Genomic DNA, 14954 nt, shown 5'->3' on the forward strand with positions numbered 1-14954 from the left:
CAGGTCCACTTGACAGCAGGTCTGTGAGGCCTCTTCTGACACTCTGCTACTGACAGACCTCCACACACACACACACACACACACATACACACACATGCATGCACTCACTACAGCTACACACACACACTTTCTCTTCTCATGCCTCACTCTTCAGCAGGCGGGCCGCCGAGGCAGAGCGCTGGAAGCCGGGTCTGTCGCGGGGCCTGAAGAAGGTCCAGGTCCTGTGGGACAGGGACATCCAGAAGGCCAGCAGTTTCTTCTCAGCCCTCCTGTGCTGCCGCTCCTTCTCCTCCTTCTCCCTCCACACTTCCTTCTCTTGCTCCTCACCGCTGTGCTGGTGCCCCGTGTGAGCTTCGCCACTCTGGAGCCCCTTCCCCATTTTGATAAGGGGAACACCGGGATGTCCGTCCAGGCTGCGAGCTGTGTGAAGAGGACGCTGATGGACGGTGGGACGCCTGAGGCTTGACTGAAGAGCTACGGCGAATGTGGTGTCGTTGCCGGGGGGCTTCCCTCTGATTCCAGACGGACAGATGAGACGTGACGGCGCTCTGTGGTGGAGGGAGGGACAAGAAGGACTGTGTGTGTGTGTGTGTGTGTGGGGGTGAGAGGGTTTGATGCTGCAGACGTCTGAGTATGAGCAAGGTGACCAGACTGTATCAGGACTCTGCTCTTCTTCAGTCTTCCTCCTGTTTTCCTTTCAGATCAGTTCAGAGGATACTGCAGTTGTGCTCTGCCCCTCTTTGATAGCTCCTCCTCGCCCTGCTCCTCGATGTCCTCACTACGAGTGGGTGACGCACTCTGAGCAGCAGCAGGTTCTGTACCTGTCACCAGCACGTGCTGCTGCTGCTGCTGCTGCTGCTGCCTGTAAAGGACACAGTTTCTCCTACTTGATGGGGGGAAACACAGGCTGCCACCAACTGTCATCCCCATGGACTTTTTCATGACGTCACTTATTTGTCTGTTTTCATCTTTCTGTTTTGTTACGTCATCTGCTATCCCATATTGCATGAAGATTTACCTGGCACAGTATATAACCTACAGCCCCTACATACAGACTCTAGGTTACATACACTCCTAAACTGCTGCTAGAAGATAGAAATAAGACGAGTTCAGACACTTTGTTCTAGTGTTTGGCTTCTGTTCATACTGTACCATGCAAATACACAGGAGGAACATAAGCTTGTACACTTTAACACTTTGTTACAGAAACACAGGCACACACAATCACACTAATGCGTGCACACACACACACACACACACACACGCATATACACACACACACACACGGACAGTGACTCAGCTGCAAAGTGTCCTTGAGACATGGCTTAGAGTGGGTGCTCTGTTCTCTGCAGCTCCCCCCTCTGACTACCGGCTGTAATTTTGGATTATGAAACAACAGCTTCTGAAGAATGAGGCGTACCTGCAGGTTTATGGAGCTTGCACACATAAATTGGGAGGTCAAATGGCTCGTTGGGATGAGAAGAGTTTCCTTTCCTTTTCACCTTCTGTCATATTTTGGGAATCTGACAGTAAAAGTACAGCAGTAAAGTAAAAGAGAGGACATGCCTTGGAGTTTTTAGGTTGAACTCTTTGACCACAGTCTGAAAACAGTCAGTGTGCAGTAGTGAGGCATTCTTTTTGAATTCCTGAACCTGTCGTTACTTTTCACATAATGCTGGCATTGGCCTCTGTCCAACAGTTGTAGCTACAGCATCTGTCAACATGTCTCAGTGTCACTGATGATTCATTGCCGCTCTGTTGTCTAAGTAAGTTGTCAATTAGCTACACGACAAGACTAGATCAAAACCTGGACCGCATTGTAGGCTACTTACATTCTGCCAAGTGTCTGTTTGCCTCTGTCCTCCTCTCTGTGCTCAGTGTACAGTATTCTAACACAGCTGAATTCAAGATGAGGCTGTTCTCATTTCCATGTTTTTCTGTTTCTGTTGTCGGACAACAGAACAAGTATGAAGTAGTGACTGAAACACGACCCATGAAGACTACACGTTAACTTCCAAGCCATTTCCAAGCTGCTGCTAAAATCCTGATTTTATAGCCACGACGTCATCTCACAAAATCACCAAACACATAAATTAAAGACAAAGACTGTACTGTGATTTTGTCTATGTTTACTCGTAAAATGATCCTTCAGAAAGTTAGAAGCTCATTCCCGTCAGCGGCCGTGTGGTCGGCACAGAGAGGTGTGCCTGTGGAGGGAAGGCACAACCTCACACTTGCGTGGCAATACTAGCAACTCTCTTCTACAGAAAGGTGACTAAATGTCAGTCACTAAATTCGTCACTAGCTGCTTTTTTGAAAAAAAACTTGAGGAAACTCTAACACTCAGTCGGCCCACCAATGGTTTAACCTTATGACTCAGTCATGCAGCATTCAGCTGACCAATGGTGTCACTCAGTCAGTCAGTCAGTCAGTCAGTCAGTCAGTGACATTTGCACTTACAGGGCTGTTGCAGTTGTCTTTTGATTGCCGTCAGTCCGAATTTCTAACAATTTTTCTTTTGATTTAATTGAAAGAAGCTCAATATTGAATAAATAAGTAATTATAAAATGAACAGTCAGATGAATAAAATGCAGAAAATATAGAAGTTGAGAAAGGCTGAGAGGTGACGACACATCCAGCTCTCAACATATCCACACTTAGAAGCTGAAGAGGATTATTGTTAGCTACTCTGTCCGTTTGCTTTGTTTATCTACATCAGCTGCCTCTAGTTGGTTGATTCAGAATAAGGTAAATACCTAAAAAGGGAATTATTAAATGCAAATATCTAAAAAGAAATAAAATGATATCCAATAAAAAGACTACTGTAGGGTTTAATCAGAAACTTGTAAAACTTTGCATTTGGATAATAAGTGAACTACCTGTTATATTCACAATGTACCTAAATTCACAATGACATTCTGCCCATGTGTCCTGCCCATGTGTCCTTGTTTCCCAGTTTATACATAGTTGTGTACTACAGTTGAATTCATGTGCAGCCAAGATGTGTTTATTTGTTCCCATGGGGCAAGGTCACTTTACAGACCGTACTGGGTCACTGTGACCTCCACACCCGCACCACCGCAGTCCAGCCCCACCACCTCAGACACATGGAGTGACACTGTTGGACAGATGTGGTTACCTCGTCAAACAGGAAATGATCTAACAAGAAGTCATTCTTATTAAATGAGATCAATGTAGTAAAATGGTTCAATCCACGATGTCAACATTTTGCCTTTGCATGTTCATTTTGGTGCAGATTACTTTCTACTGCATTTCGAACCACATATCATCTGTTCTGGTGTTACAGAGCCGCCTGACTCAACACCTGCCAGTGCGTCACTGACCTGCACCTGGTCCAGCAGCGTGCCGGCCGTCACCATGCCCAGCCCGGCCAGCAGGTATGAAGGCAGCACCTGTAGGCAGATCACCCCGGATGACTCCCTGGAGGAAATGTGGAGCTTCTCCTCCTCCATCTTGTCAGGACAGTTACTGCTGCTGAGATTCATGTCTGTCTCTGCCTTGCTGCCAATGTCTGTGATCGTACCAACCAAACTGCTGCCAACCAGAAGAGCCCGACACTGTTTGTCTTTCAATCTGTCAACCTGCCCTCAGGCACTCACGTGTGATACAGTATGCCTGTGATAAATGCTGTTTTCTCTGTTATACAGATGATTACTGATGATAGTTGGGGATTCATTTGTATAATTCTGGGTAAGGCCAGTCGCATAATCTGCCACTACTGTTAACACTGGCAGGTGTTATAACTGTCCAGAGAAGTCAGTTATTGCATGTAGAGTCGACCTCAACATTTAAGGTTTATATCAGAGTTTATATCACTAATGGCCTGGTATGTATAAGCACATACCAGGCCATTAGTGAAACAACCAAATACTATTATACAGTATTTAGTTGTTTCACTAATGGCCTGGTATGTTCTTATACAAAGAAATGTAAGTTAAAAAAAACCCACCATGATGTCCAGCTGGAATCACAGCAGGCTCTTGTCCATCCTTTCCCTCCTCAGCTCTCTCTCTTTCACTCACACTCATTTCTTCTTTTCCTCCACATTATTCTTTCTGTCATTTAGTTTCTGACTTCCATCGTCTCTCAGAGGGTCTTACATCTCTGCTCCATTTCTCCTGACAGGTCTCAGCAGGACCATCTGACTGTTTTAAAAGAATATTCAGGTTAAACTCCAAATTTGTGAGTGCAAAGTGCAAATGTGAGTAATGAGCTACAATCAAACAAAAATAAAAGTGATTAAGCAATCAGTGCCTATGTTGTAATAATCCCAGTCTGCACTTAAAAAAAACAATGGTAGGACAGGGAAATTGAATTTACAGAGCTGTGTGGCACCTCTTACTGTTGTGACGGTGTGTCTGAAACCCACTTTCAAATTTGTGAAACCTTTATTCTATTTGTGATTCTGCAAGCAAGATTTCATTCTTTCTTGCACCTACACCACATTGGACCAGGTCCACATCAAAAAACCACTTTACCATACACTATCAAACTGGTCAAATCTGGAACAGATTATCCCAGAGAAGCCAGAGACTCTTTAACACAGATTCAGATTTGGGAAACCTTTCTCACTCATGGTAGCCTTGTCATTTGTCACACTGTGTATCATGTCTCCAAGTCGTAGCCTTGCAGCCCTCTTGTTTTTCCTGAATCTGCCTGCCTTAGCCCTTTACCTGTTTAACCTGTGGATGTCTGACTAAGTAAACCCTGATTTTAATGTTGCTGTTCTTTGAGTCTGTGTATTTAGGACCCGTGTGTGCGTATATATCTGGAAGTTTCTCCCATCTCCACACAGGATCAGAGTGACCAGCGGGGTCTTGGTCACCTCTTTTACCAAGGCCCTTCTACCGTGATTGCTCAGTTTGGCAGTCAGCTTTAGGAAGAGTCCTGGTTGTTCCAAACTTCTTCAATTTAAGAATGATGGAGGCCACTGAACTTTCAATGCAGCAGAACTTTTGTTTTGTGTGTCCTTTCCCTGATCTGTGCCTCGACACAATCCTGTCTCAGCAGGCAGTTCCCTCCTCCTCGTGTCTTTGTTATAGACAGGTGTGTGCCTTTCCAAATCATGTCCAATCAGCTGATTTTACCACAGGTGAACTCCAATCAAGATGTAGAAACATCTCAAAGACGATCAAGAGAAACGGGAGGAACAGGAACTGAAATTCAAGAGCCACAGCAAAGGGTCTGAATACTTGTGTCAACGTGATATGTCAGTTTTTGCTTTTTAATAAATTTGCAAAACCTTTGTGAACTTCTGTTTTCATTTTGCCATTATTGGGAATTGAGTGAGTTGATGAGGGGAAAATTATTCTTTATTTTCATTTTATTTTATCTGCAACAGAAAATGTAAAAACTTGAAGCGGTCTGAATACTTTCTGAATACACTGTCTGCTGGAGGTGACAGCAGGTTATGTTGTCTTCTCCCAGTTTGGCCTCATGATGGTGCTGCTCCCTGTTACAGACACAGTGATGAAGGAGCAGCTTTTCATCAGCTTTTTGTCACAGTGATGTGGTGGTGGAGCACCTGGGTTACAGGTCTAGTGCAGAGCAGCATTTTCTTTGATACTGGAGGATTTTTAATAACAGCAGCTCTGCAAATGGAGATGTACTGTACTGATGTATACTGAGGCTAATGATAGTGAAGAATGAGCTGTGTGCCATTCATGAATCTGATCATTTAAAGGTCACATATTTTACACTTTTCCTGTGTTTTATTTGAAGTGTTGATCCATAAGAAGATATATTTGTGGTTTTAAGAACCAAAAACCATCTCAGTGTAGTTTCACATCTCCTCTCTCAGGCTTCTCTCTGGAGCTCTAGTAACAACAAGCTGGTCAGGCTCAGAGCGTCTCTTCTGATTGGCTGACTGTTCTCTGAGTGACGCACGGCAGGCCAACCACAGCTAACAGTTTGCAGCCTACTATTGTAGCTTGGTAAAAGTCACCTGTAATAACGATGGTCAGTCAGCTCTGCAATGAGCCAAATTGAGGTGTGAAATGAGGTCATGAAAAATATGCTCCAGCTGGATTTAGGACAGTTACTTAACTAGTTACTTAACCTGCACGCGCTGCCCTCGTGATTCTCTCTGTCTCTCTTGGACAGATTCATGTGATGTTTATTATAATATAAAAAAAAACAAATCATCATAGACTTTAGATAAAGATGGACGTAGCCTCCATGACGTCACAATTAAAATAGACACAGTACATAAATGTACATAAAAGATGCATAAAACTTGCCGTTTTGTAGGATAACGTTTATTCTAATGTATTTTGTCTCACACGTGATGCAGATGCTCTGGTGTTTGTTTATGTGGCAGAGATAATTATTGTGAATATCCGGCGCATAATTATGCAGCAAATTAACATCCAAGTAGTGTCTGAAATGTATCAGCTGTTGCGTTGGTTGCACAAAGGCAGATGCACTTCAGGTGTGCTGTAAATCGAGTCTTCGTTTTCCCAGGAGATTTCATACCTGGTGCTGACAAGTGGGTAAGTGGATTTGATACTTGTTTCAGGTTTGATAAAATACTATTGGACCCCGACGCTAACCAAAGAGTTTGGTTTCTGTGGCCGGCTCTAGAGGACTGCTTCTTCATGTGTGCATGATTCAATCTCTGACAAATTGCATCTGTCAGGCGCCAAGGGCTCGTATGCACACGGTCAACTGATGAAATAAAAATAAGAGTCACTTAAACTATCAGTTTACATTTAGACCAGTTAGTAACAGGACCCATCACACGCACACACGCATGCACGCACGCACGCACGCACACACGCACATCATGTTGACAGTCAGTCTGTTGAAGATGGCTCCTGTGAGAGGTCAGGTGATGTATGGATGTAGAACTGTAAAAGCTGCCCTGATGGGACAGAGGTTACACTGTTCCTCAAGTATTGACGCTTTGTCCAGGTCGACATCAAGCTGCTAATGTTCTGATTCTGTCACAGAGGTCCAACTTAACAGATTAAAATCTTTTTTTTTATCATTTGAACACAATATTTTTTCATCCAGATGGCTAAATATTCTTTAGTTCCTTCAGAACGTCAGTAAGTGTTTTTAAATGACCTCTTTGATTCAATACATGCAGATACATGAGAAGAACAAGCAGGGGTTAGTTTATTAGAAGGCATAAAAAAGCCTTTGGTCCGACTACTTTTTTTTAACTTATGTGAAGCGATTAATCAACATATTCGAGGTCTGCACATGCAATACCATAACACGCCCACGGACGGTGCAGATACTATCTATGTGTAATGGTGCAGATACTGTGACTTAAGCTGTGAGTCTGGTCATGTGCTCATTACAGTGAAGTGAGTGAAGAGAAACTAAAACTTCAGCAGCTACTTTGCAAAGATGGCTAGGCCTACCCCGCAGTCTGAGCATTGCTGCTCTGTATGGCGCTCGTAACATCCTGCACCTACCCATCAGTGGCCTTGTTGAAGAGTTCATGGTGTCACGCACAGTTCTCCAGTGCAGTGAATCCAGTGATCCAAAGTGACATCAAATCTCTGGAAGTGCCAGAGTCACTGCTGAGGCAGAGGGCAGTGGTGGGGCCCGTGGCGATACAGTGCACAGGCATAGGCATGGGCCATTACTCGGCTGCTGGCAAAAACCTCCTGAATGTCTGGTTCATAATTTATTAAAGAATCAAAGGTAAGCAGTCTCAGTTTCCAGCTACTACTAGACATCGTGTGTCCGCCGACAATCTTCGGAGAATCACAGATTTTTAAAAGTTATTTTTAGGCCTTTATTCAGATCGCTACAGAGAGAGAGAGAGAGACACAGGAAAGTCAGGGAGAGAGAGAGAGAAAGCATGACATGCAGGCAATCAGGTCGGAATGAACCCCGGCTGTTGTGGGTAGGACTAAGGCTTTGTGTTATGCGCTCTACCAGGTGAGCAGCTGAGCCGCGCCCAAATACTGATTTGTGATGCCCCCCCCCCTGGGCCCAGCATCACAGTGAGGAACGTTTTTCAGCGACGTTATGAAGCACGATGCAGGCGAGAATGTGGGGCTACACGCGTAGGTAGTTCAGGCACGCAAAGCGCCTCCTCAGCACCCAATTTAGCCGTTAAATTAAGCTCCTCGATCCTCTATGAGCACCATTAAATCTGTCCTCTGCATCGTTGCTGGGAGATGGGAAAGGGTGTCATCAGCCATGGTAAGAGTAGATATGCGCTGCCATCTGGGGGATTCTGTTGGAGGTGTCTAATAATAATAATCTAAAAATATGGCTCTCCCTCAAGATCCTTGCATCATGGACCGATCCTGGCCATTTAACAACACAGTTAGTGATGTGGAGGTCTGCATTTGCCACAAGTTGTACATTGATGCTGTGCCGCCCTTTCCTGTTTTAACAAACTCTCATTCCCTTTCATGGGGTGCTTGGATGTGAACATGAGTGCAGTCTATCACCCTGACAGTGTTTGGCATCCTCCTCATTTTAAAGAACTTGCGCTTGATCTGCCTGGTGTCTTCTGGATCCCTTGGAAACTTGACAAACTGGTTGACAAGGCTGGCTAATGCAGAAGACAGTCTGTACCACACACACACACACACACACACACACACACACACAATCTCCAATGACTTGATAGAAGGATCCACATGCACAGAAGCGCAAACACACGCCTTCCTGGATGGTGTGAGGGCACATTATGTCTCTCTGATTGCTAAATTTGACAAAACAGTAACATCCAAGATGAAAACTAACATTTGAAAGAGAGTAACCAACAGTGTCAATTCCGCAGGGAGTGGGGAATTAAGAACTCTGGAACAGGTGAAACTGCGCTGGAAAAATCTAAAACAGAAGGCCACAAAGGACAATACTGAGTCTCACAACCCTAAAACAGGAAGCAATATAAGCGGGGTGAGTTTACTGATGTTGTTCTAGACATCATTGGAGGAAAAAGGTCTGAGGCGCTCCATGGCATTCAGTCAGTCTCACAAGGTGGTGAATCTGGACTGTGTGCTCTTTATCCTGAACCTTGAGGCACAGCATGCCAATCCCCAACTGCAGGGGGACCCTCACAGTTCAGGCGACCCCCAACGTCCACAGGATGGCCCCCACTCTTCAGGCGGCCCCCCGAAACCAGCAAGAGGACCCCCACTCTTCAGGGGTGGAACCGCCCCATATGACGTCTTGCAAAGGACCCAAAGGATCAAGACGGTTCTGGGGATGTAGTGAGGAAGGAGACGGAGAGAGCAGAGACACAGATCTCTCTAGCTGAGGAGCAGATCAAACTGACATTGCTTCAACAGAGGGAGAAGCAATCCTATTAGAAGCAATCCCCTCCCTATTAGAAGGGAGGCCGACAGATGATGGTACTCCACTGCCAGAGGAGGTAGGACCATTTTTATTTTACGTTGACATAAAAGAACATACACACATACATAGATTATTTAGGAGTTTATAAAAAAAAAACAGTCCATGGTCATTTTTCTGAAAGCTTTGAGTTTTGTGTGCGTGTGTTCTGATTGATAATGTTATTTCGATTAATTGTGATTTCTCAGCGGCCACATTTTGTATTTACTTTCGGTCAGACTCAAGACAAGTGTTTGAAATGATTCACGTTTGTTCGGAAAGCTGTGGGAGGCTTGTACGGTGGCCCTGAGAGCTCAACGAACTGCAACTTCAGAAAACACACGCAAAGACACAAACACGCTGCAAATTCAGAAAACATCTTCATCAATTTGACAACACATGCCCTGCAAAAACACAGCACATGCAAATACACAGACGCTCTCAGGGCCACCGTAGGCTCGTCTGTTTCCCAAACAAACTAGTTGCAAAAATACCAGAAAGGTGTGTAACCTAAAGAGTGAGGTGGAGAATGGGCAGCAGAAAAAAAAAATGAATACGGCTCATAATGTGTCCATTTCATTTTTCCCCTAGAAGACAAAACTGTCAGGTTTTGCAGAGTTGGACCCAAATGAAGACAATCCAAAAAGGGGGTAGAATAACAAAAGGAAACCCACAAAACCAGTGAAAATGTTGAGAACTCAAAATCCAAAATGTAGGAAAACAAGATAGAACAGGGGAACACAAAAACAAAACAAGTGTACAACCAAAAATCCAAATACTGAAAGAACAGGAGCAGAGACACTAGGGAAAACAAGAAGGATGAACTGACAAAGACAAAGGGCAGCACAGAGACTTAAGACACACAGGGACGGCAAGGGTAACTGGACACAGGTGAAATACATTAGGGCGGGGCAGACAATCTACAAGGAGGGAAACGGGACAAACACAGGAAGTGAATTACCACACAACACACAAGGGAAGTAATACAAAATAAAACAGGAAATGAAACAAATATCCAAATATAAAAGTCCCAAAGCTCAAACATAAATTGTCCATCAGGGCAAACCATGACAAAAACATGTCTCACAATATCTTGCAATTAATGCAAAACAATACAAAACATTAAAAAAAAAAACTAAACAGTGGCTCACTGTCAACAATTATAAATGATACATTTCACAGAGGTAGTTTTTAAGTTTTTATTTTGCTTTTTTTGTTGAATTGTTAGTTTTTCTGTGACTACATCCACACTTTTCACTTTTGCTAATTTCACATCTGCCGTCCACACTACTGTGGAGTTTTCAAGCCCCTAGAGCAAAGACTTTTGGAAATGCTGCTGGTCCCGTTTTAGTGCGGAAACTCTGTTGCTTTTTTAGTGTGGACTGGCCTTTGGAAACTATCCGTGGTGAATGCAACATGGAAAAGGATTTTCAAGCATTACTGACCTTGTTGTCATTGCTAGCAGCTGTTGAGCAGTTTATTTCAGCATTTTAATGCTACAACTGTCGTTGCTGTTTCCTCTTCGTGGTATTTTCTGCAACTAACTGCAGAGCACACAATCTGCTTATCTGTACACCGGCATGTGCATGCCCAGTGTACATGAATGATCATGTGATATGCGTTTTCAGGTGTGTTAGTATGGATGTACATTATTTCTGATACAGAGCTAAAACGGTAGCCTGGATGGGGTTTTAAAATGAAAACATTTTGGCGTAGACGCAGCTGTAAATCAAGACAGCAGTAATTCTGTAAATAGATAGCAGCCTGACAGTAGGTTCCACCCATTTTAACCCTGTAACCAGTTGGGTATTTCAGGCCAGTAACTATAAAGAAGCAAGACAGGCATCTTCAATGAACAGAGGCACAGCCCACCACTACCTGCTATAAATATTCACTACACCTCCCATCCCCAGTTATGGTCTCATGTTATATGTCAAGGGCTGAGCTCCAAGTGTGAGAGCCATAGATTACAGTTTGTTTCCAGGTCTGGTTGTCAGTGCAGTCACTGATGGTTTCGTAGGTAGATTCTGGTCTTATTTTACCAGATCATCTGCTGTTGGCAGCATGTAGTAGCTTCATTTTTTTTTTGCTCAAGATGTTGTGCTTGGCTTCCTGTGGCATGTTACTGGCATTGCTGGCAGAGGCCCTTTCCTCGTGTCCGTCATCTACTTGCAGTTGGGTTCATAGCAGCTTCCCTACAGTGAGCAAGGTCAATACAAGACACCAGCCCAACAAGAGAGGAAGTCTGCTGTAAAGGTTCGGTCCTTCTTGAACATGTTTTAAACTTTTGCATTGATTTTGATTTTAAGCATTTACCTAATGGTCTTGTCATGACTGCTGTTTTATCTAGAAATTGGTGATTGTAACATAGACATTTGCATGTACTGTGTGAAAAACCAAATGATTAGGTTATGCATCGGTTGGTTTGTTTCTCAAGGTGATTGTATGTGGCGAACATGGCTGGGAGTTGTGATAAATGGCAGCAGAGGAGCTCTGGTGAGAAGAAAGGGATCCAGCTTCAGTTCATCAATGGCTCCAGCAGCATATCCACCACTAAAAACACCACCATCCGTCTTCGGGACATTTATGATCCCAAGCCGCAACCTCCCAAAGCTCCTGTTCGGATCCGTCCTCCAGGTCCGAGAACTCCCTCAGTACAGGAACCCAGTGTAAAGCCCAATGCGCCAAGCGATCCTCCGGTCAAGACGATCATGAGGAGACGAGCACAGTCTCTTCCTTCGTCTGCAGAGAGGAATAAAGAACTCAGGAGCCTGCAGGTACGCTTTGTGGACTCACTGGGCTTGGAGTTAGAGGAAGTTAAGGTCTTCAAAGTGCAAGAGCACCCCCTGATTCCCCAACATGTTATGTTCAGACTACTGATGAACTCTGAACTGGCTTTCGGGAGGTCATTGGAGCTGTCCCTGCCTTACTTCAAACCTTGTTTCCCGGAAAATATGGGAGCTCAGCCAGACTTCCTGAAGCTTCTCTGCACTCAGAGTGTGTGTCTGCAGCAGGTTGTGTGTTCAGAGCAGGGAATAACAGGCACTATACAAGTACTTAATTTAGCTTATGAGAAAGAGGTCACAGTGCACTACTCTTTCACCAACTGGAGAGCGCACACGGATACAACAGCGGTCTGGGTATCAAGTGGGAGCTGCGAGGAGAGCAACTCTCCAGACACAGATACTTTCAGATTTCGTCTGCCAGTCCCACCTTTCATTTTGGAGCCAGGGGCGATCTTGGAATTTGCCATCTGCTACCACGTAAGAGGATCTGACTACTGGGATAACAACAATGGGCAAAATTACAAACTGTCATGCCACAGCTACAAGGTGACTGTGCCAAGAGAGTGTGAGGACAGCATGCTGCATTTTACCTGAGTGTCCACACAGGGGAGCTCTAACACCTGCACACAGATAGGGGTGACACTGAAAACACTGTACAGTAACTATTACCAGTATTTCCTTACTTCATCATAAGCAGTGGTAGAATTTATTTCAGTTGTCTAAATTAGTATAATTGTAGGTACTTTACTTGAGTATTTCCATCTTGTACACTTGATTTCACTGCATGTATCTGACAGCTGTACTTCATTTCCAGATTCAAATGTTAAATGTAAAACACAATCAGGATACAAAATATCAAGTATTGTTATAAATGACACCTTTGTATTAAGTTAAAGAATTAAAATAAACTGCACCTTAACCAGCTACAACATCAAAATGATACTTATATGCTAATGCATGAGTAATGATAATCACATAATATAATTACACTGACCTGCTGCTTGATGTACTTTTACTTTTGATACTTTGTGTACATTGCATGCACTGTAAACTTTGAATTCAGGACATTTTCTTGTAATGAGGTATCACAGTGCTTACAGTATTATTACTTTCACTTAAAGGGTTAGTTAACACCTCCTGAAATTATATGTTTTTTTTGCTGTCCCCTGGTGGTTGACCAGCTCATCTTGGGACAGTGATGTAGAAGTGTACCCCAGGGCACCATGATGTCACTGTTGGGTGTGGTCACAGGTGACAAAGCACTTTTCAGGCCACACCTAACCATACCTCATCCTGAGAGGTGAAACAAGCAAGAAACCTTCAAGCAGAGAGGGCAACAAATCAGTGCTTTTCCGCCTTCTGTTAAGTTACTCTTGAAGTCTGACTCACTGGATGTAGGCTGAAGGTATAAAGCCTTCCACTTGCGCCTACTCCAAGTGGCAATCTCCTCCCCTCCCACTTCCCCTGCCTTTTACTGTTTTCAAAATCCCCTTCGCTACAGGAAATAACAACCCCTGAGCTGCAACCTGCGCGCTGAATATGGCAAGATTTGAATTGTGTAATCACACAATTGACATACATCTTTGCTGTTTTTTTGTGGTGTTTTCTTTGCTGGGAATCGGCTGCTTTATTGACAGTGCTCCCCTCTGCACGTGCAAATGTTTCACTAAATCAAGTTCCCCTCCGACACTATTATGCAGGGGCACTGTTGCTGCATCCCGGGCTCAGATGATTTTGTTTGGTTTAAAGAAATGCAAACAAGCCATTCCCTGTAGCAGAATGATTATGCGTGCAGGCAGACCATTCTCCAGCGCTGACACAGGGCTGTGGAGATAGATCTGCAAGACTAGTCTTGAAGTAAAGATCTGAATACTTCCTCCAACCTCTGATTAGATGATGCTGGAAATAGGAAAAAGGAAATAGGAAGCAATCAAATGTAACACTTTTACTCCTAGAAACACAAGGGCCAGAGATTTTGTAAACAAAGACCTCAGCTTGATAATTTAACAACAATGGTTTGATATAATACATTATATGGGTAAAGCGAAACACCAACATCTGTTTAGCTTCACCACACATCTGTTCTGTAGCTCACTCTTAGAGGGTTACACAGTTACTCAGTGTTGCATTTCCACAAAGTTCAGGGACTCACAAGACTGATAAAAAAAACTGAATGGTCAAAGTCAAATCTGTCGCTTTTAGTCGCTAATATCAGTCAAGCTTAAAACCATATCCTCCTGCATTTCTCACAGCCACTTCTGTCAAACTCCACACCTCCGGTTTAAAACACAGATGCCCCTGATGACAGCGCCTCATGACAAGTAAACTGAACTTCATGTGTAAAATTGATGGAGTAACCCTTTAAAATATTCCAGCCTGTTTGAGGCCATGGGAGGCTGCTGTGTTCCTGCTGGGCTTTTATTTAGATTAAATCCCTGCCACCTCTGTACAGACCTACAAAAGAATTTGCTCACTTTGCTCTTCAGTAAGTCTGGTGACCCAATTTAATGATTGACAGTTTGAGTTAGAAAAAACACAGTTGTTGTGTCTTAACACAGAATTGCACAAGGCAACAAATCCATATTCTTTGCTGATTTCATGCAAATGGAAAAGACTTAATGATCTGTTAGAAACCTGAGCAGCTTGTTTACTTTCTGCAGTGACCAACAGGGCTTGACCTCATTCTTCTGGAGCTTGTTTGGTGTTAGGAGGATTACGGGGGGCAGTGTTAGCTCGTCTGTTCCACTGTGACCGGGTCCTTTTAGATTCGTGGCAGTAACTGACCTTTAACCAAAAAGTTTCCACTGATACGAGAGCCCAGATTCCAGTGGACTCTCTGGC

The 14954-nt window shown here is 43.9% G+C and overlaps 1 protein-coding gene across 1 annotated transcript; it reads left to right on the forward strand.

Moving 5' to 3' along the window:
* The first annotated feature begins 11783 nt into the window (after nt 1-11783).
* On the forward strand, nt 11784-12707 carry LOC111221578 (protein phosphatase 1 regulatory subunit 3D-like). The gene has a single exon (XM_022745031.1). The coding sequence runs from the start codon at nt 11784-11786 to the stop codon at nt 12705-12707; it is 924 nt and encodes a 307-aa protein (XP_022600752.1).
* The last annotated feature ends 2247 nt before the right edge of the window (nt 12708-14954 follow it).

The sequence above is a fragment of the Seriola dumerili genome, unplaced genomic scaffold (genome assembly GCF_002260705.1).
Source record: "Seriola dumerili isolate Sdu_G_001 unplaced genomic scaffold, Sdu_1.0 BDQW01000088.1, whole genome shotgun sequence".
Taxonomy (NCBI): Eukaryota; Metazoa; Chordata; class Actinopteri; order Carangiformes; family Carangidae; genus Seriola; species Seriola dumerili.

Excerpts from the sequence above, each read along its gene's own strand:
- LOC111221578 (XM_022745031.1), top strand. The coding sequence starts at position 11,784 with ATGGCTGGGAGTTGTGATAAATGGCAGCAGAGGAGCTCTGGTGAGAAG.